At 40.2% G+C, this 16,467-nt stretch overlaps 1 protein-coding gene across 4 annotated transcripts in view; it reads left to right on the top strand.

The window, feature by feature from the left end:
* CRTC1 (CREB regulated transcription coactivator 1) overlaps positions 1 to 16,467 on the top strand; it is a 52,904-nt gene that overhangs the window by 12,909 nt on the left and 23,528 nt on the right. For 2 of the 4 annotated variants that reach the window (XM_083811198.1, XM_083811196.1), the window contains exons 2-8: positions 6,506 to 6,622; positions 11,171 to 11,308; positions 12,106 to 12,167; positions 13,068 to 13,162; positions 15,128 to 15,213; positions 15,597 to 15,640; positions 15,901 to 16,121. In XM_083811198.1, coding sequence (XP_083667324.1) covers positions 6,506 to 6,622; positions 11,171 to 11,308; positions 12,106 to 12,167; positions 13,068 to 13,162; positions 15,128 to 15,213; positions 15,597 to 15,640; positions 15,901 to 16,121 — 763 coding nt within the window. Of the gene's footprint in view, positions 1 to 6,505; positions 6,623 to 11,170; positions 11,319 to 12,105; positions 12,168 to 13,067; positions 13,163 to 15,127; positions 15,214 to 15,596; positions 15,641 to 15,900; positions 16,122 to 16,467 lie in introns of all 4 variants that reach the window. The other 2 variants (XM_083811197.1, XM_083811195.1) reach the window with 1 other exon arrangement.

The raw sequence follows: 16,467 nt of genomic DNA, 5'->3' as shown, positions 1-16,467 counted from the left end.
GTAATCTGAAAAAAGCAACCGTCTCTGAACAAGGCTTTAGCTGCTCCAGCGGTGTTGTGAGGACTTTGGTGGCAGGGAGAGGACAAACGCCTGGCCGCTGTAACCGCCAGGCCCTGCTCTCTTGGTCTTTGACTCATCGTTTTCATACCTTCCAGCTGCCACGAGAGCAAAGACGAGGTGTCCTCAGACAACAGTTTTCTTCGGTAGGCAGCCCTGAAACACAGCATGAAGTTGGACCACGCGGCCGAGGTAGCCTGGTGTTGGACTCATCCTCTTGTGGGCTCGAGCTTTTGTTTCCCGTTTCCCTTCTACTATCAAAAGCCCATCTGCGGGGTGGGCTAGCTGAGAGAAACCAAGCTAACCCACCGTGGTTTTTTGCTAGTAAAGCTTCTTTAAGGAGGTGTCTTTCAGGTCCTGAGACTTCTGGTGCAAGGAGAGGGGAAGGTTATTCAGCTTTCCTGGGGAAGAATTAGCCAGAGCGCCGAGACTGCGTTCCCCGTGGCATGATCTGCTCGCTCGCGTTACAAAACTGTGTCCTCCGTTGCTCATGAAACTTTGCGCTGCTAATAACTTTCTCTATCTTCTCATTATTAATATTAATTTTAAGTCTCTGGCTTTAATGAGATTGTGTCTGGGTCTGCTGATGTGGAGATGGCCTGACAGCCGAATACCTGCTGTAATTAATGAAATTGTGGCTAACGTTTAAATTTTCTCGTCTTACCAGGGTTCTCTTTTATTGCTTTCTGAGTCCTTCCTCATTTAATTAAATAAATTCTAGAGAACTTTTATGAAGAGTTGTTTTAGTAAATGAGCAGTTACTTCGATGTCTATTTATTTTAGAAATTGATTGGATAGCCAGTACTGAGTTCTAAAAAATGGGTTTATAGTACAAATTTCAGAATATTAACAGGAAAAGGGTTAGTTTGAGGTAGAGGGAGGACCCAAACTGTTTTGGTGGTCAGAGCACCTAGTTAATTGTTGGATAGTTTTCAGCAACTTGAACACAAATGTAAAGAACTTTTTAATTTAACAGTTAGATGGCTAATTAGGTGATTTGTAGCTAATGGCTATATTGCCACCAAGTCTAAATGCAATAACTGTGAATCATTAAATAGAAGTTAACTGATCTTCCTTTTTAAGGCTGTGTTTGCTTTTCTTATCAACATGAGGATTGTGAATGGGAAGAAATCTCCCTTTGAAGAAAATACTTCCCCTGGGATTCCACTGAGTAACTGACTTGTCTTGAGGGTTTGTTTAACTTAATGTTTAATTTCACGCTGGAGAAAGAAGCCAGATTAGTAGTTCTGGCGGCTTGCTTGCTCACGGAGGAGGAAGAGCGAGCGCACTTGACCTGGAAAGTTTCTCACTGCGCTGCCTGCATGGTCTGAAAAGTCTGCCTCCGTGGGCGAGGGGGCACGGGGGTCTCCGCCGCCGGTCTGTGGCTGTTCTGCAGTGACGCCGAGCACGGTCATCTAAGTGCTTCTTCACTGAGGTGGACCCTTCTACCGCGAGCTGGGCTGTGAATTCATTCCTAGGGAATGAGGGATCAGAAAATAGCAGTGACATATTAACGGGGACGCCAAATCAATCCCAGCTGGCCTAAAATCTCCGGGCACCTGCACATTCTTTTCTGCGGCACTTCCTGCTTCTGCCTTAGGAGAAATCATTCCTGAAAATGTTCGCATGTGTCCGACTGGCAAACTTTGGGCTGATTTTAACAACAGGATTTGCCTCTAATACAGCCTTTAAAACTTTGAGTTAATCCTTTAAACGGAATGTAATTTCCAATTAAGCTATAATAATACATTTCTAATTTTAATCTGCACTTGTTTTGCTGCTTATTAGCTTCAACAGGCTAGAGAGAGAGCTTTCTAAAGTGAAAAGCCTAAATTTATAAGAAAGCTTCATATGGAAATTGCAAACCAGCAACAGAACAGTTATCATGAAATCTTACTTCCTGTATTCATCAGATATCTTAGCGTTTTTTTAATTTCGTCAAAAGGACGCTACACCCTTTTATTACACTTATGGGAGTTAAATCTTCATGTATAAAAAAGGGCATTTTAAAAGAGACGGTTAGAGTGGATTTTGATTCACTTAATTCTGGTGTCAGATTTGCTGTTTGGGAAGAATTTAGAGAAGGTGATGTGTTCAATTTTAATAAATGCTTCCATTGATTCCCACCTGCATGTGTTTGGACACATAGGAAATCTGTAGGAGAACTGGATATGCTTTTAGGGACATGTCCCCCCCTCCCTTTTTTTCTCTGTATAGCTTGAGTCTTTCTACACACACAGCTGTACATCCAGCAAACTTTAGCCCAATTTAAATGGAAACAATGAGGTATTTCATACAAATGGATTCCCATAAAAGCTAGTATCTGGAAGCTTGTTGCATCATTAGTGATTAGAGCAAGTCACTAATTGTGTTAAATGCAATATTTTTGATTTCTTACCAAAACGTTACGTGTCCAGCTCTGTTAGCTTGAGTAAGATCCTGTAATATTACCCTGCTGTTAGCTGAGTTAGGAACGTTGCTGATTACAAATTCTTAATTGCTGCATGGAAAGGTAACTATTCCTTTCTTCTTTGCTGTAAAGAAGCTGATACTGCCTTGCAGATTGTTATTCTGTCACCTTTGCAGATATTATTTATCGGTTTTAATATAATTTCAAATCTTTTGAACCCATGGTGTGTCTACTTTTTATTTGGGGAACAACTTCAGCTGTACTAGAAAACAGCTTATGCAAAAGTATTTTGTTTAAATGACGAAATAGCTCTAAATTGATTTTTGACTTAAAACTTCATTTTTTTTTTAGGTAGCGGAAGAGAAATGCTGGTGGAGGGAAATTACAGAATCGGTTAGGATCTGTCGTTTGGGAAACATTTTTTCTGAATGGGAATGCCAAGCAGAAATAAAATAGTTTAACAAGCAAAGGCTTTTTCCTTAGCAAAGGCTGTCTCAGGAAAGAACTGGAATATTTAGCAATAATTTTCAACTGTCAAGCAGTTATTATCTTGGACGCATAATACATAGATGGAAAAGCTGTAGCGTAAGTTCACTAAGTTCTCATGGTTCAAGAAATTAATATATTTGGTAAACACTGAGTAATTCCTTATCGTACTTTACTATTGAAAATCATATAGAAAGTGAGTTGTCTCTAATCGAATCTAACCCCGGGAGATAAAGCTAGAGTTGTCATGAGACTTCTTAAGATTTTAAGAGTAATATGATTCTTTTCTATTAAGAAAAGGCTCCTTTTTTTAAACTTGTTTTGAATAAAACCCCGCAGTTCCTCTCTTCAAGCCTAATCCCCCCAGATCCCAAATTGTGCAGTATACTCCATTTACCTCATAAGGTATCCTTATAGGAAAAAGGAGGAAGTGTTCATTTTGGTCACAACCAATGTCGATTTTCATTTTCAGTGCCGTTTTTCTTCATGAACAGGTCTCCTTAGTCAGGCTCGAGACTCCCGAGTCGCCTCAGAGCCTAACTGTGAAATTTGCAGAGGTTTTGCCGATCCTCTGCTTTGAAAGACTTGACAGGATTTTGCTTGAGATCTTGAGTCGGAATGATGGTAAGGTCTAATTTTGCAGTATTTAAAAGATTATTTCTTACCAACTAAAAAGCTGATGGTGGAAGGAGCTCGGAGAGTGGCCTGCTCTACTTGCTCTTGATCTGAGAGGCGGCCGTCGGCGGTCTCCTACGCGCGGCGGGGCCTGGGGGCTGCTCGCCGTTCAGGGGCACGAGGCTGACGAGAGGAACAAACGCGGATCCTTGTGCCGGCGCGATGATATACGATAGCAGTAATGAGCAATCGCTTTTCTTGGTTTTGGCATGGATCTCCCAAACTGTTTATTGAAGGGAGCGTTAGTGAAATTAATGATACACCAAAGCCATTTAACGAGCTCATTTTCAAGTGCCGCTTTAGTTCTCGATCTCTTGTGTTTCCTCATTTCCACATTTAACTGCAGTGGAAAGACAAATGGTCGTGACCTCCCTATTACATTATGCTTTGAGGTAGGTATATACGGGGGAAGGCTAAAACATTAAAAAAACATAAAGCAACCCCCCCCCCCAGGGTGTCTTATAGTAGGTTCTTTAAAAGAAACCAACACCTGTTGAAGTACTTACTTCAACATTTGGCACAAATCCCAAGCAAGCTTTTTTTTTTTTTTTAACAACAAAAACATATGTAGAGGCCAGGCAAAAAGCACAGCTAGTTCTGATGTTGTGCTTTTAGTGATCTGCAGCTATGAGCTAGAGGGGCTGTGACTCATTAAGCGATACCAGCGCGGAGCGCTGCTCTAATTTCTTGTGTCGCTTAGAGAGTGCCATCGTGTAACTGTGTGTCAGAAGAAAGGCGGAGGGACCGTTTCTGGCTTTTTAGGTGGGATTTCTCTGAGCCGTTTGGTACAGAGAACTGTGAATATTTCATAAGTCTGAAGGCCGAGGGGATTTATCTGTCCTTTTGTGAAGAAGAAAACATCAACCGCTTTGTAGCCGGTGCCCTGCCTGGACAGCAGAGGCCTTTGAGAGCACCCGTTGCAGTGAGGGGCCTCCGTCTCCAAGAGCCATCTTGTAATGTTTGGATTAACTCAGTCCTGCAGATAAAGTGAGAGCCCGTATGCTTGGAAGTCGGTGTCTTCAAGGAGAGGCCCTGTGAATAAAGGGTATTAGAGTTGCTTTTGTAGCGCTGGTTTTGTGTGCGCTGTTTTCCTCAGGGTGATCTTGTTTCCTCAACGTTGATGTCGCCATGTCCCAGCGGCCCGGTCCCTTTGCTCTGTCCTCTCTCGGTGGCACCACTACATGTGGTGGCATCTTCCCTGTCAGCACTGCCCGGCATTGCTGCTCTTCCTATTGCTCCTTTACCAGAGGACTCCGCTTAGATCGTGTTGTCAACACAAGAAGTGCTCGCTCTTCTTCGCCTTGCTGGAAACATCTCTGTTCAACCTCAGAGTCTTTGTGGTAAAGCTGTAGAGGCAGGGCCACTTGTTTCCATTCTGCCACTTCCTTTGCTTCAAGAAAGTGTAGCGAAAAAACCCGTGTAAACATCCAGCTTGGGGGATGCCGCATTTTCTAGTATTTTTCCGACCTTTGCTCTTCAAAACTCTGGCATTGCAAGGCAAAGGCTTTAGGATCTATTTGAATGAAACTAAACCAGATTTGTTGATGTACACATTACGGTGCCTTAGCAACCGACCTGCATCTAGGCCAAGAGCTGAACATTTAGTCTTTAAACAATCCTTTGCTACCAATCTAGGAATGTTCTTGCATTTCAGAGTGCAAAACGAGCCAGTTGACATCTAGCGAGGAACAACATACATTATAAAATACGTACTCCTCCACAGTGGGAGGAGAGGGACTTATGTAAGCTCATTTCTTTGCTACTTTAATTGTAGTTTCTTGAGGCCTTGGAAGATGTATCCCTGGGAGTGGGATTGTTGTGTTCAGATGGTTCCAGATTCTCCTTTATCGCTGTAAAATACAGCTTCGGTGGCAGCATAGTATTAAATGGAGGTGTCTTGGGTTGGGAGCGTCGCAGAGTTTAATGAGAAATGATTTTAAATCTGGTACTACAACACTAAAAAATTAAGAAAGATCAATAGCGAACAGTATAATCAAAAACCCTAGCTCTTCTTAATGAGCTGTTGAGACAGTAGAGTCTTGTGAAAGAGATGACAATGACAAGTTTTAGTTCGAGTGGAAAAGAATCAACTTTCTCTCTTGCATGCTTTTTTATACAACTACAGGGAAAACATCCTCAAATGTTTTAGCAGGGAGGTGTCATTCAGAGCTGAAGGGCGATAACTAGCATTTATTGAAACTTTGCTGGCTGTCACATTTATTCTCATGCGTATTTGTTCAGAAAGGAATTCCTTGATGTTTTTTCTTGGTTGTTTGGTGTGTTTTTTCCTTGAAAACCTGTATTGCTGCCCTTTCTAAAGGGCTATTCCTGAGGCAAGAAACAAGAACATTTATCCAATGATGGAAAGCTACAGCTTGCTGCAGACATCTGTTAGCTAGATTGCTTAAAAAAAAAAAAAAAAAGGTGAATGTTTGGTTAAAGAATATACTCAGTACGGTAAACTGAGATGACTTTCTTGCGTGTATATTGTACGTGTGACCAGCTGGTTAATTTTGATATTAGAATTATGATCGGGCTGACATGGGTTTTTAACGTCCCAGTTTTCAGAATAGCAGGTGACATAAGAACCATGTGCTTTCACGTGGTTGTTATTTGATGGAAATTGAATATGATTACTGACTATAAGGTTGATTTTTTTTCTACCATCACTTTACACTACCACACAAGACTTAATGTGGCAGGTTGCCAGCCATACTTTGTGCAGAAGATTGACATCTACTCACAGAAGTTAAATTCATGCTGTTTATGGATGGTATCCGTTCTCGACGATAACTGACACGGTGAATAATTGAGTTAGTTAAAACTGCTGAAAAACACCTGTGTTGCCCTTACACTTTCCTCCTTGTTTTCTTTCAGTTACAGCTGCAGAAAACCCAATATTTGCAACTGGGACAGAGTCGTGGCCAGTACTACGGTGGGTCACTGCCAAATGTGAATCAGATTGGAAACAGTGCCATGGATCTTCCCTTCCAGGTGAGTTTGATTAGGGTGTTTCTTTCTGTTAATGCTATTTTTTCCCTCCCAGGAGACCATGAAATAGCTGCCAGTTCAGAACATAACACCGTGGCCTCAACAGACCACCGGGTTTTAAAAATTTTTTGCTCTTTTGTAATGGAACATGGCTGTGTATGGGATGAGTGTGTATTTTGGTATCGTATAGATTTAGTGTTAGCTTATAGTTCTCTTGGCCTTGGTTGTGATGTTTTTGTGTCAAGACTAGGCAAAGGCAATGCAGTTTCTTTGTCAGTGTTTATTCATGGTGAATTTGGTTGTTGTTTTTTTTTTTGGTTTTTTTTTTTTGGTACCAGATTCATAATGAGATCTTCTGCAGAGATGCTGTAGACTCAAAGCAAAAGTGGAAGTAAGTAACACAGGGTGATGTAGAAAGTGCTGGTAGGTGGAAGTGTTGAAGACGACAGCCAAGGTGTACGCTCCATGGAAATAACGTGTGGATTTTTAAGGGAGGAAGAAGGGGCTTGGGACGGAAAATAAACAGCTTTCAGAATAGTCCCTTTTCTTTGGTCTGGCTGAAAAGTAAATGCAGGGGTCTGCTAGCTGTAGTTGTGACTCCAGTTGTGTTGCACTGTGAACAGAAAACAAACATTTTATACAAGTGTTTTGCTCCATGTTAGCATGATGGACAAAAGATATTGTGTAGTGGATAGGATTAGATGTTGGATACTTTTGCGACTCCTGATTTCTATGGTTAGTCGATGTAGGGTGTGCAAAGTAATTAAAACTTCTGTATTATTTTTCTTTGAGTAGTAACACATTTTATCTTGTGAGGATGTGGTAAAAATTAAATTTCTCAGTTTGTGGTTTTCTGTTGAAGGCTGGCTTAAGAAATACGGAGAAACTATTGATGACGACTTCTAACTATGCTTTTTGACATACATGTGGGCAGCTGAATTTGTGGTTCCTCTTAGGAGCTTGAATCTTGTACAAAAGGAGAAGTAAATGGCTGTTTTAATTCGGTTGTTTTCAGAGAGTACAATGCAGAGGGTCACAATGTTTTGAAGTCTTTAGGATTACTTCATAGGCATTTGGTCTTTTCAAGATCCACAGATTTTGTCTTTTTCTGGTAAGGGGGGTTCATAGTCACTGTTCTCTTTAAGTAATAGTATTTTGGTATTATTGTGCTTGATGGCAATGCTGACAGCTGCTATGTAGAGTCTTTTAGTCCTGAAGCTAACAGGGTGATCAAAAGTGAGTATTCAAAAATTTGTGAATGACTACAGGAGGATACAGAAACAAATTGTTCTTAAACCTCCAGGTTTTTGTGTGTTCTCTCACACACACAAAAAAATAAAAATCCAATGCTGGTACCGTTACAGATAACAAATGGTGACGAGCAACAAAATAAAAACATGTATTTGTTTCAGTGATGAATGCGTTCCAGGTTTTTCACGTTTAAGCTAAATAATGATGAAATTGCCAAAAGATACTTGCATGATGCGTCGGTCAGGTGAAGCCTGTGTGGATGTGAGAGGGTTAGTATCTGAGCATCTTGGTTCTTTGCATTTACAGCACAACGGAGCTCTGGCAGAAGCCTTTGGAGCAGTTCCTGTCTCTTTGGTAAACAAGTATTTAGGTTTGTGCAAATACGTATTTAGGACTGGTGTACTGTTTGCCCAGGTAGATACGTATTTTAGCACACGTTACACTTTTTCTGGTATGCACAGTATTTATCTGATTCACCGTCCCAGCTCCGAAGGAGTTATGGTCTGTCACATAAATACAGGTTTTGCCATGCATCCCGGTTTGGAACATGCATAATAATTCCTGTACAGACTCTCCGGACTTGCTGTGGTCTGTCATGTGATTACTTATGATTTATGGGGGATTAATTTCTTGCAGACGGTGGTTTATTTGGCACTGTCTTGGCCTGTGATTTAAGCAATCTCTGAGCATGTGCACTTAGCCTGCATGTTAAACTCCATTGGGAAAGGAAGAATGATTACCCAAATGCTGCTTGTCACCAAGGGGCACCGAAATGTAAGCTGTTAGTGGGTACCACTCCTCACTTTCTCCCCTCATCTACCTTGCTTGTTTCTATTTCTTAAGTCAATGTCTTGATAAATCTTAAAGGGACATGGTTGCTTTAGAGCACTGAGCTTTTTCCTTCCCATCTGTGAGTATTTAGCTTGTTTTTTCCTTTTTTTTTTCATGGTTTGTGGAGTTTTGGTTCTGATCTCAAATCCCTGAATGTTTTTCAGGAAGTGAAACGGTTCTAGTTCTTCATTTTCCAAATAACATTGATGCTCAGATCTGTTGGGGTTTTTTTTGCCTTTTTTTTTTTTTTAACAGAATTGTTTGCAATAGCTAAGTATCATGTGCCCTGCAGGGGTGGGCTTATTTAACAAAGGGACATTGTCTGGTGTTTGGTCCGGAGTAAGCTTTGTGTGTTGGTTGCTGAGAGAAACCAGAACTGTTGGGGCTGATACCTGTTTTCTCAGGTGTTTGTCGTCTTTTCTGATTTTTTTTTTTTCTAAGCAAGATAGGGATTCACCTGAGATATCTTTTTTTTTCTTTTTTTCCTGGAAAGCCAGAGAACAACATTTCCCAAAAGTTCCCCTCTGTGTTAATTGTAGCTCTGTCTCTGACAGGGCATGGTCCATGTTTACTTGTGGCGCTGTTACATTCAGATCAGATTTTTGTTGAGTTTTTATGTGCAACTTGTGCCATAAAACTTAAGAAATAGCTATCTTTGCATTCAACTTCATCTGTATGCTAATGTGCATTGGCTTCCTTTTAAATTCCAGGTGAGTTCTGCGTTTTTAGTGTTCTACTGAGTGGCTTTTCTTTTTTTTTAACATTGTGATTGGGACCATGACATGGGAAATGGCTTCTCCTGTTGCTCTTCCTAGCACGTGTGTATTAATTTGCAAATTTTTCAGCCTTTTGGGGTAGAATCAGTGTGACAACAGTACAAAGAAGATTTTGAGACTTTTTTTTGGTTTGGAATTATGAACGTTTTCAGTTCTGTGTGGTGCCAGTTAAATAGAACTAGATTGTTGTTTAGTACTTGTAGCAGAGATTAAACCAATGTGTTTTAATTTAGATTACCCAAAATTGAGATGCTCTGACTTGAGGTTTCAAAGTCTTCGTGCAAAAGAACTCATGCTTGCTGAAGCAGAACACCGTGATCTTAACAGGCAGGAACACAGTAAAAAGTCACTGTGCTCTCCTGCTAGTGACATGTTGAGTAAAGCAATATTCTGCTGCATATAAAGCGTTGGCCCTTAAGCGAGAAAATAAACATCACAGCCACTTTGCACCCATTTATACTAACACAGATTGTGTATGCATAGAGAGAAAAGAAGCTAACATTAGCTTAAAAAAAAAAGGAAAGTCAAAAGGTGCTATAAGGAGTTATTACAAACAAAAGATTTCAAAATTAATGCCAAATTTCTTTTTAGAAAAGGTCATTTAAAATAACCAAAGCTGGACGCTTTAATTTTTTTTTTTTTTAATGTGGAAGCCAGATGGCTTCATGGCTTGGCAGACAGGACAGTGCATTTGCCACGTGCAGCACCTGAATGGAGGAGGAAATTTTGGATTTCCAAGCAGATGGTGTTGAGGGACTCAGCAAAGCTGTTCACATTGGCAGGGAGTGGAAGGCTGTGTAGCTTTTTTCCCTCGAGGCCCATATATTGCTGTTGAAGTGTGTGTAGAGGCTGACCATTCGGTACTTCCTTTTTCCCCCCTGCAGGTATGCTCTGGGAAGGGCTTTTGAAAATGTAGAAGTTTTCCAGATTAGCCTGGGAATTCATCTTTGTGCTTTCTGTGGCATCTTGTTCTCTGAAATGGGTTGCTGACAAGTAAACACTCTCAAGACATAGGTGCTGATAAGATTGAGAGGGAATTGATCCACCTCGGTTTACTGCACAACCTGAACAAAATAAAAATCACAAAAACACCCAATGCTCTAACTTTTTCCAGACAAAGGAGGAAGGAAACTGCTTTTCTTTTTTTCTTTTTTTTTTTTTCCCCTGAATTTTGTCAGTGTCCCCTTAAAATAATGATGCTGAAAGGAGGGGTGAGAGAAAGCGGCGTGTTCCTTAAAAGCTTCAGGTGACTGTTAGGACCTCTGTGCATCTTCTTCCTGCATCCCCTGCCCTTGTAGTTCAAGCTCTGGTTGTCAGCATGTTCCTTCTGGATGCATGCTGCATGCTACACCAAGGGAATGTAAACGGCAGTTGTCAGTAGGCTCCCTGTCACAAGCACTTCTGGTATTTCAGAGATACAAAGGTTGGAGAGCCGTGCTGATTTATGAGGGGCAGATCTAGCGCAGTCTGCCTCCACTTGTCTCTAATCTCTGTCTGGAAGAGATAGCCTTGGTAATTGCTTTCCATGGCTGTAGTGAAAATGGAGAAAAAAAATGTACGTGGTTACGTTCGTCCATGTCTTTCCTGGGTTTTATTGCTTAAAATAATAGAAGCTTTAATACAACATAAGTAAGTTCTGGCAGACGCCTCGTGCATGTATTTTTCTGCTTGTGACTTGATGCGTGTCTCTCAGACTCCCTTTCAGTCATCTGGGTTGGACACAAGCAGGACAACTCGGCATCACGGGCTGGTGGACAGAGTGTACCGGGACAGGAATCGCCTCGGATCCCCACACCGGCGCCCTCTCTCTGTGGATAAGCATGGAAGACAAATATCCTTTGGCTTATGAGCTGGCAACGAAAACCTGCCTTTTCACCAAAATCATATTTCTCGGTTTTTACAGTTCTCTTGTTCCTCCTCTCCTCACCTGTCAGCGGAGTTGCTTCCCATCTCTGAGCAGTTAATGTCATCTGCTTTTTCTGAACTGTGATCTAGTCTAAAAATATCTACTACTCTGTAAAATAAGCATTTACCTTTCTGTTTGCTCAGCTCTATCTGGGGATAGCAATACACACGAAGCAGAGAGGGACTGAGATCCTGTGATGGAAAAGACAAGGCAGTATTTGTGAAACTGACTTTCCTTTCAAAACTGAGTAAATCCAAACCTGAATAATTCCTTGCAGTTCATTGTGCACTTCATTACAAGTTGATTCATAAGTTTAACATCTGCTAAGAACTATTTCTTCCTGCTTTTTGTGAAAACGAGTTAGCTTATTATTGCTGACTGGCTTGAAATGTGCCACAGTCACACGGGCTTGAAGGGACTAAAGGGGATATGTAAGTGGGAGAGCGGAGAGGCGATGGCTTCTCAGGAAGAGTTAAATGTTTAGAAAGGGAAAAAGAGGATGGTTGTCCCGTTGCTTAAACATTACAACGAGCAAGATAATATTTTGATTCGATTGTCCTTGTTAAAGTCGGTATGTTCCCCATAGGGAGTCTGCTTTGCCTTCCTCGTGTGAGCTTAGTGGTTTTGACAGGGCAATTTGAATTATTTCTTAGGAGGAGATTTCAGATAGACTTGTTGCTTAAGTAAGAAGTGGTGCTCTTCCCCTTAACTGACTGAATCACGTAGACAGCTGTCCGTATGGCACTGTGTACCTGTCACCTCCATCGGATACAAGCTGGAGAAGGTTAGTAGCACAGTGGTGTACGTGTGTGTTAGTATTTGGGCTGGGTTCTCTGATACTGCAACACCTTGAAGTGCAAAAAGGCCTTTATTGTTCCCCACATCAGTTGGTCATATGAACCTCTATGACTTAACTGAATTTAGAAATTGATTTTTTTTTTCTTCTATCATGTTTATTCATTTAGATGGCCAGCCTTTAAACTTAAGGTGTCAGCCAGTGTGATGTTTTTAAAGGTAAATCTTTCCAGATGTTGTAAGGCGTATCCTGAAATTATGAAGTTGTAAAAGACTCAGCGTTTTCTCAGTGCTCAGGGACTGGTCTGCCAATGCAAGCATTCGAATGGAAAGGAGCACTGAGTTGCCTGTTTCCTACTTCTTATGCTCCTGGCCCTGGAGGAGCAAAGTGGTGGCCTGCCTTCACAAGGGAAAGACAGTCTGTGATGTGAGAGATGTTGGCCATGGAGGTTCCTGTCTCCACAACACACGTGCATCCTTGAACTGGTCATTTCCCCTCCCTTTATAGCAGGAATGCTTTATTTTCAAAGACTAGTATAACTAGAGGATGTATAAGCAGCTTTCAGCTTAAACTGCGTTATTTGATCATGCACAATCTTAACAAAGCATATCAAATTATTTTCTAACTATGGTAAACAGTTTTTCCTGTATCCCTCTCAATCCCATTATTGAAACAATTACTCTTCAAACTTGAACTAATTCTGTTCTGTGTTCTGTGAATTGATTGTTTCACAAAGAAATTATGCCTGGTGTATGCCAAATACAGATTTTGTTTTTTAATGCGGAGTGAATGCAGGTTTTCCTGAGTTGGTTGCAATTGTATGAGATTAAGCATTCTTTCATTTGGAGGAGCTGACAATAAAAATAATTTGTTTTGCCTTCTTTTCAGGACGAATTCTGATTCTGCCTTGCACCAGAGTACTATGACTCCAGCTCAACAAGAATCCTTTTCAGGAGGGTCACAGGACATGCAGCAGAAAAGAGGTAACAGAGAAAAACACTAAAAAAAAAAAATTTGTTGTACTAGAAGCATTGTACTTCAGATTATATGCACGTGTATTGGTGTTCGTCTATTTCTACATATATGCATAACATTTTCTAGATCTGGTTAAAGAACAGTTTGAACAAAGGACCTCATGTACTCTTCTGTATAATGAAGTCCAAAAAAGCTTAGACAAAGCTAAGACGGAGCATTTTCCTTCACTCCATATCCAGTCATTCTATGAACTTGCCCTGTGGGGAAAAGTAATCTGGATTTGTGGAATGCTGGTGGTTAGACTGCTGTCAGGGGTGCTAGAGGTTTCCAGTAGCTTGTAGACAAGTTAGAGACCCACTGGCATTTCATGTAGGATACTGAGCAGCTGTTGACAGGCTGCTGTGTGCCATAGCAAGTTTTATCACCCCAGTGGAGAAAATTGCTGTAATAGGTGTTTCTTTTGGACCTGGGTATTAATTTGTCAATTTTACACTAATGACTTGAGGAATTTCACATTGTTAACTTCATTAAGTACTAGCTATCAAAAATTAAATTCTGGAAATTGATTCTGCATTGAAATATTAAAGGTGGCTGTTTTTTTTCCTGGCAAGTTAATCTGATAGATATCTGACTTTCCATCTGAGACCAAAGTTTTGATATGCAAAGCTGTAAATCTGTCACAAAACCTTGAGAGTTTTAATGTAATTTTTCACATGCCATTGCTTAACAGGATATATTGACTCTGTGATAGAACTTAAATCTTGAAGTGCATGCACGCTGAAGACCAGAAGCAAATTCCAAAATATCTTGATTTTTTCACCTAGAGACCTATGTAATTTGAGCTGGCTTTCAGAATTTTTTTTAAGATTTTTTTTCAGTATTTTTCTGAATAAGCCTCTTGCATTAAGACTGTGACAGGCTACAAAAACAACGGCATAATACTAAGATATAATATCATGAAGTAGCAAGACTTCATCTAGTTTTTATGGGATTGAGACCCCCAGTTTATATGCCCTCAGAGGCTATGTTTACAAATGATACTCTAATAATATTTCCAGTTACAAGCTAGGAGCAGCACAGCCCTCAGGCACTAACAATTTTGGTGCCCTCTGCTGGCCCTTGTTTCTGCTGCCAGTTCAAGAAATGCATTAAAAGCTCCTAAATCTGTCTAGAGAATTTATTCCTTGAACAACACCCCAGAGATAGGTGGATGCACATCACTCGGATGCCTGTGCACTGTACTGCAGCTCTCCCAAATAATGCTTCTAGCGCTGTAAAAACATTAAATAGCAGTCATCTTACAGTATATTGCTTAAATACGAATTTAATCATACGACTCTCCTGGTCATCAGTTTGAATCTCCCTTACTGTACTTCCTTTTGATGTTTCTTTGTCACTTTGCTATTAGCACGATGCAACAGCTGATTGCTTTGAACAAACAGACACGCTTGGAATATGGAAAACTTTATAGTGTTTCTCTGTCCCAGGGGATACAGTTTGGATTTTATCACCCCAGAGTTGTCCCATTGGCCACCCATTAGATGTAACAGGTGTATCTCACTTGTGTAAAATGTGAAAGGTAGGAAAAACTAGGTACCAGCATACATTTTTCCATTTAGATGTAAATGGATGAAATTGGACACGAAAATTTTTAAAAGTACTGAAAAGTATGTGTTTTTTTTTGTTCTAACTGCAGCTTGAAAGTTCCTTGAATTTAAGGTGAATCGAATACCTGCTTTTTAAAATCTTGTTCTACTTGCAGCTAACTTTTTTTTTTTTGACACTGGGAACTTCTCCATGTTGATAAAATATTATCTTAGTCTGTTTCGGTGTTTGCTTTTCTAATTTTGATGATCTCAAAACAGTAGAGTACCACTCCCATGTTGAATAATAACAAGAGTTTCGAAAATAGTTAAACTCCTAATCTGAAAATTTATTTCTGAAAAGCTTCCTTTTGTTATCATTCTTTTTAGTTTTATTGCTGACTGTCCCTGGAATGGAGGAAACCACCTCTGAGGCAGACAAAACCCTCTCTAAGCAAGGATGGGACACTAAAAAGGTAGGAATCTCACATTTCAAAGCGTAGAGGTTTCATTTTCTAAACATGTTTAGGTATACTAATGCTCTAAATATTGCCAAACAACTACTTCCAGAGATCAGAGATGAAATGCTATATTTAGCAACACATCATTAACCATTCGATCAGAAAGGCACTTTATATGTATTTTATTTGATTATATCAGGAGAAACTCTTTAAATTTGAGCCTTGTTGGGTCAATCGATAAAGGAAACAAAGATGACATGCCTTTTCTAAGACCTTCACAGAGCTCTTGCGTGGAAGCATAGCTCTAGAAATGCAATAAATAAATTTTTCTGAATAAAATGTCATAAACATTAATCTCAAGTATCTTTGCTTCTAAAAATTTCCTCCTTCTGTTTTAGACTGGGTCATCAAGACCTAAATCATGTGAAGTTCCAGGAATCAAGTAAGTTTTGAGCATCTTTTTAAAGAGCATTGAGATCTTTAAGAAAGACCATTGTACTTTGAATTTCCTCTTGAATAGATGCAAGATAAGCCAAAACTAGTGTGAGTGTCCCCTTGTCTATTATGTGTCTAATTGGTTTATCAAAAATACACTATATGTTTCTGTATATGGCACCTCCCTTTTTTGAAAATGATTTTGTACGGATCTGTCCAGGCTGAAATTTAAACTGAGTTGTCTTTTTTCCTCTCTCCTTTATTTAGCATCTTTCCATCAGCTGACCAGGAAAACACTACAACGCTGATTCCTGCTACACATAACACGGGTGGCTCCCTTCCAGACCTGACAAACATCCATTTCCCTTCCCCTCTCCCAACACCGTTAGATCCTGAGGAATCCACATTCCCAGCCCTGAGTAGCTCCAATAGTACCGGAAATCTTGCTGCCAATCTGACTCACTTGGGCATCAGCACTGCCAGTCAGGGTAAGATCACGATTCTGCGGTGTTTTAACAGATTGTCCGTAATATGTCACTTGTCTTACAGCATGGAAGTCGCGTTGCTGAATAATACTGTTTTGTCTGAGGGGTAATTGTACTTCTGTTGACTGACTTCTCTTTGTAAACAAGTTTTTTAAAAGCCATTTCTGTATGAAAAAGTGATAAAGCTGTATTTAGCTTTGACTTAAAAATATCCTTACATTTTTTTCAAGTTCTTCATGCCCAAGTCTGCTTTTTTGTTGTTTGTATATGACTTTATAGGACAGACTATAGCATCCAAAACGTGCCTCCCTTGTAATTCATTCTACTTAATCCTAACAGCATTTGAATT

Source organism: Anser anser (genome assembly GCF_964211835.1).
Source record: "Anser anser genome assembly, chromosome: 25".
NCBI lineage: Eukaryota > Metazoa > Chordata > Aves > Anseriformes > Anatidae > Anser > Anser anser.
This window is presented reverse-complemented; position numbering and strand designations above follow the sequence as displayed.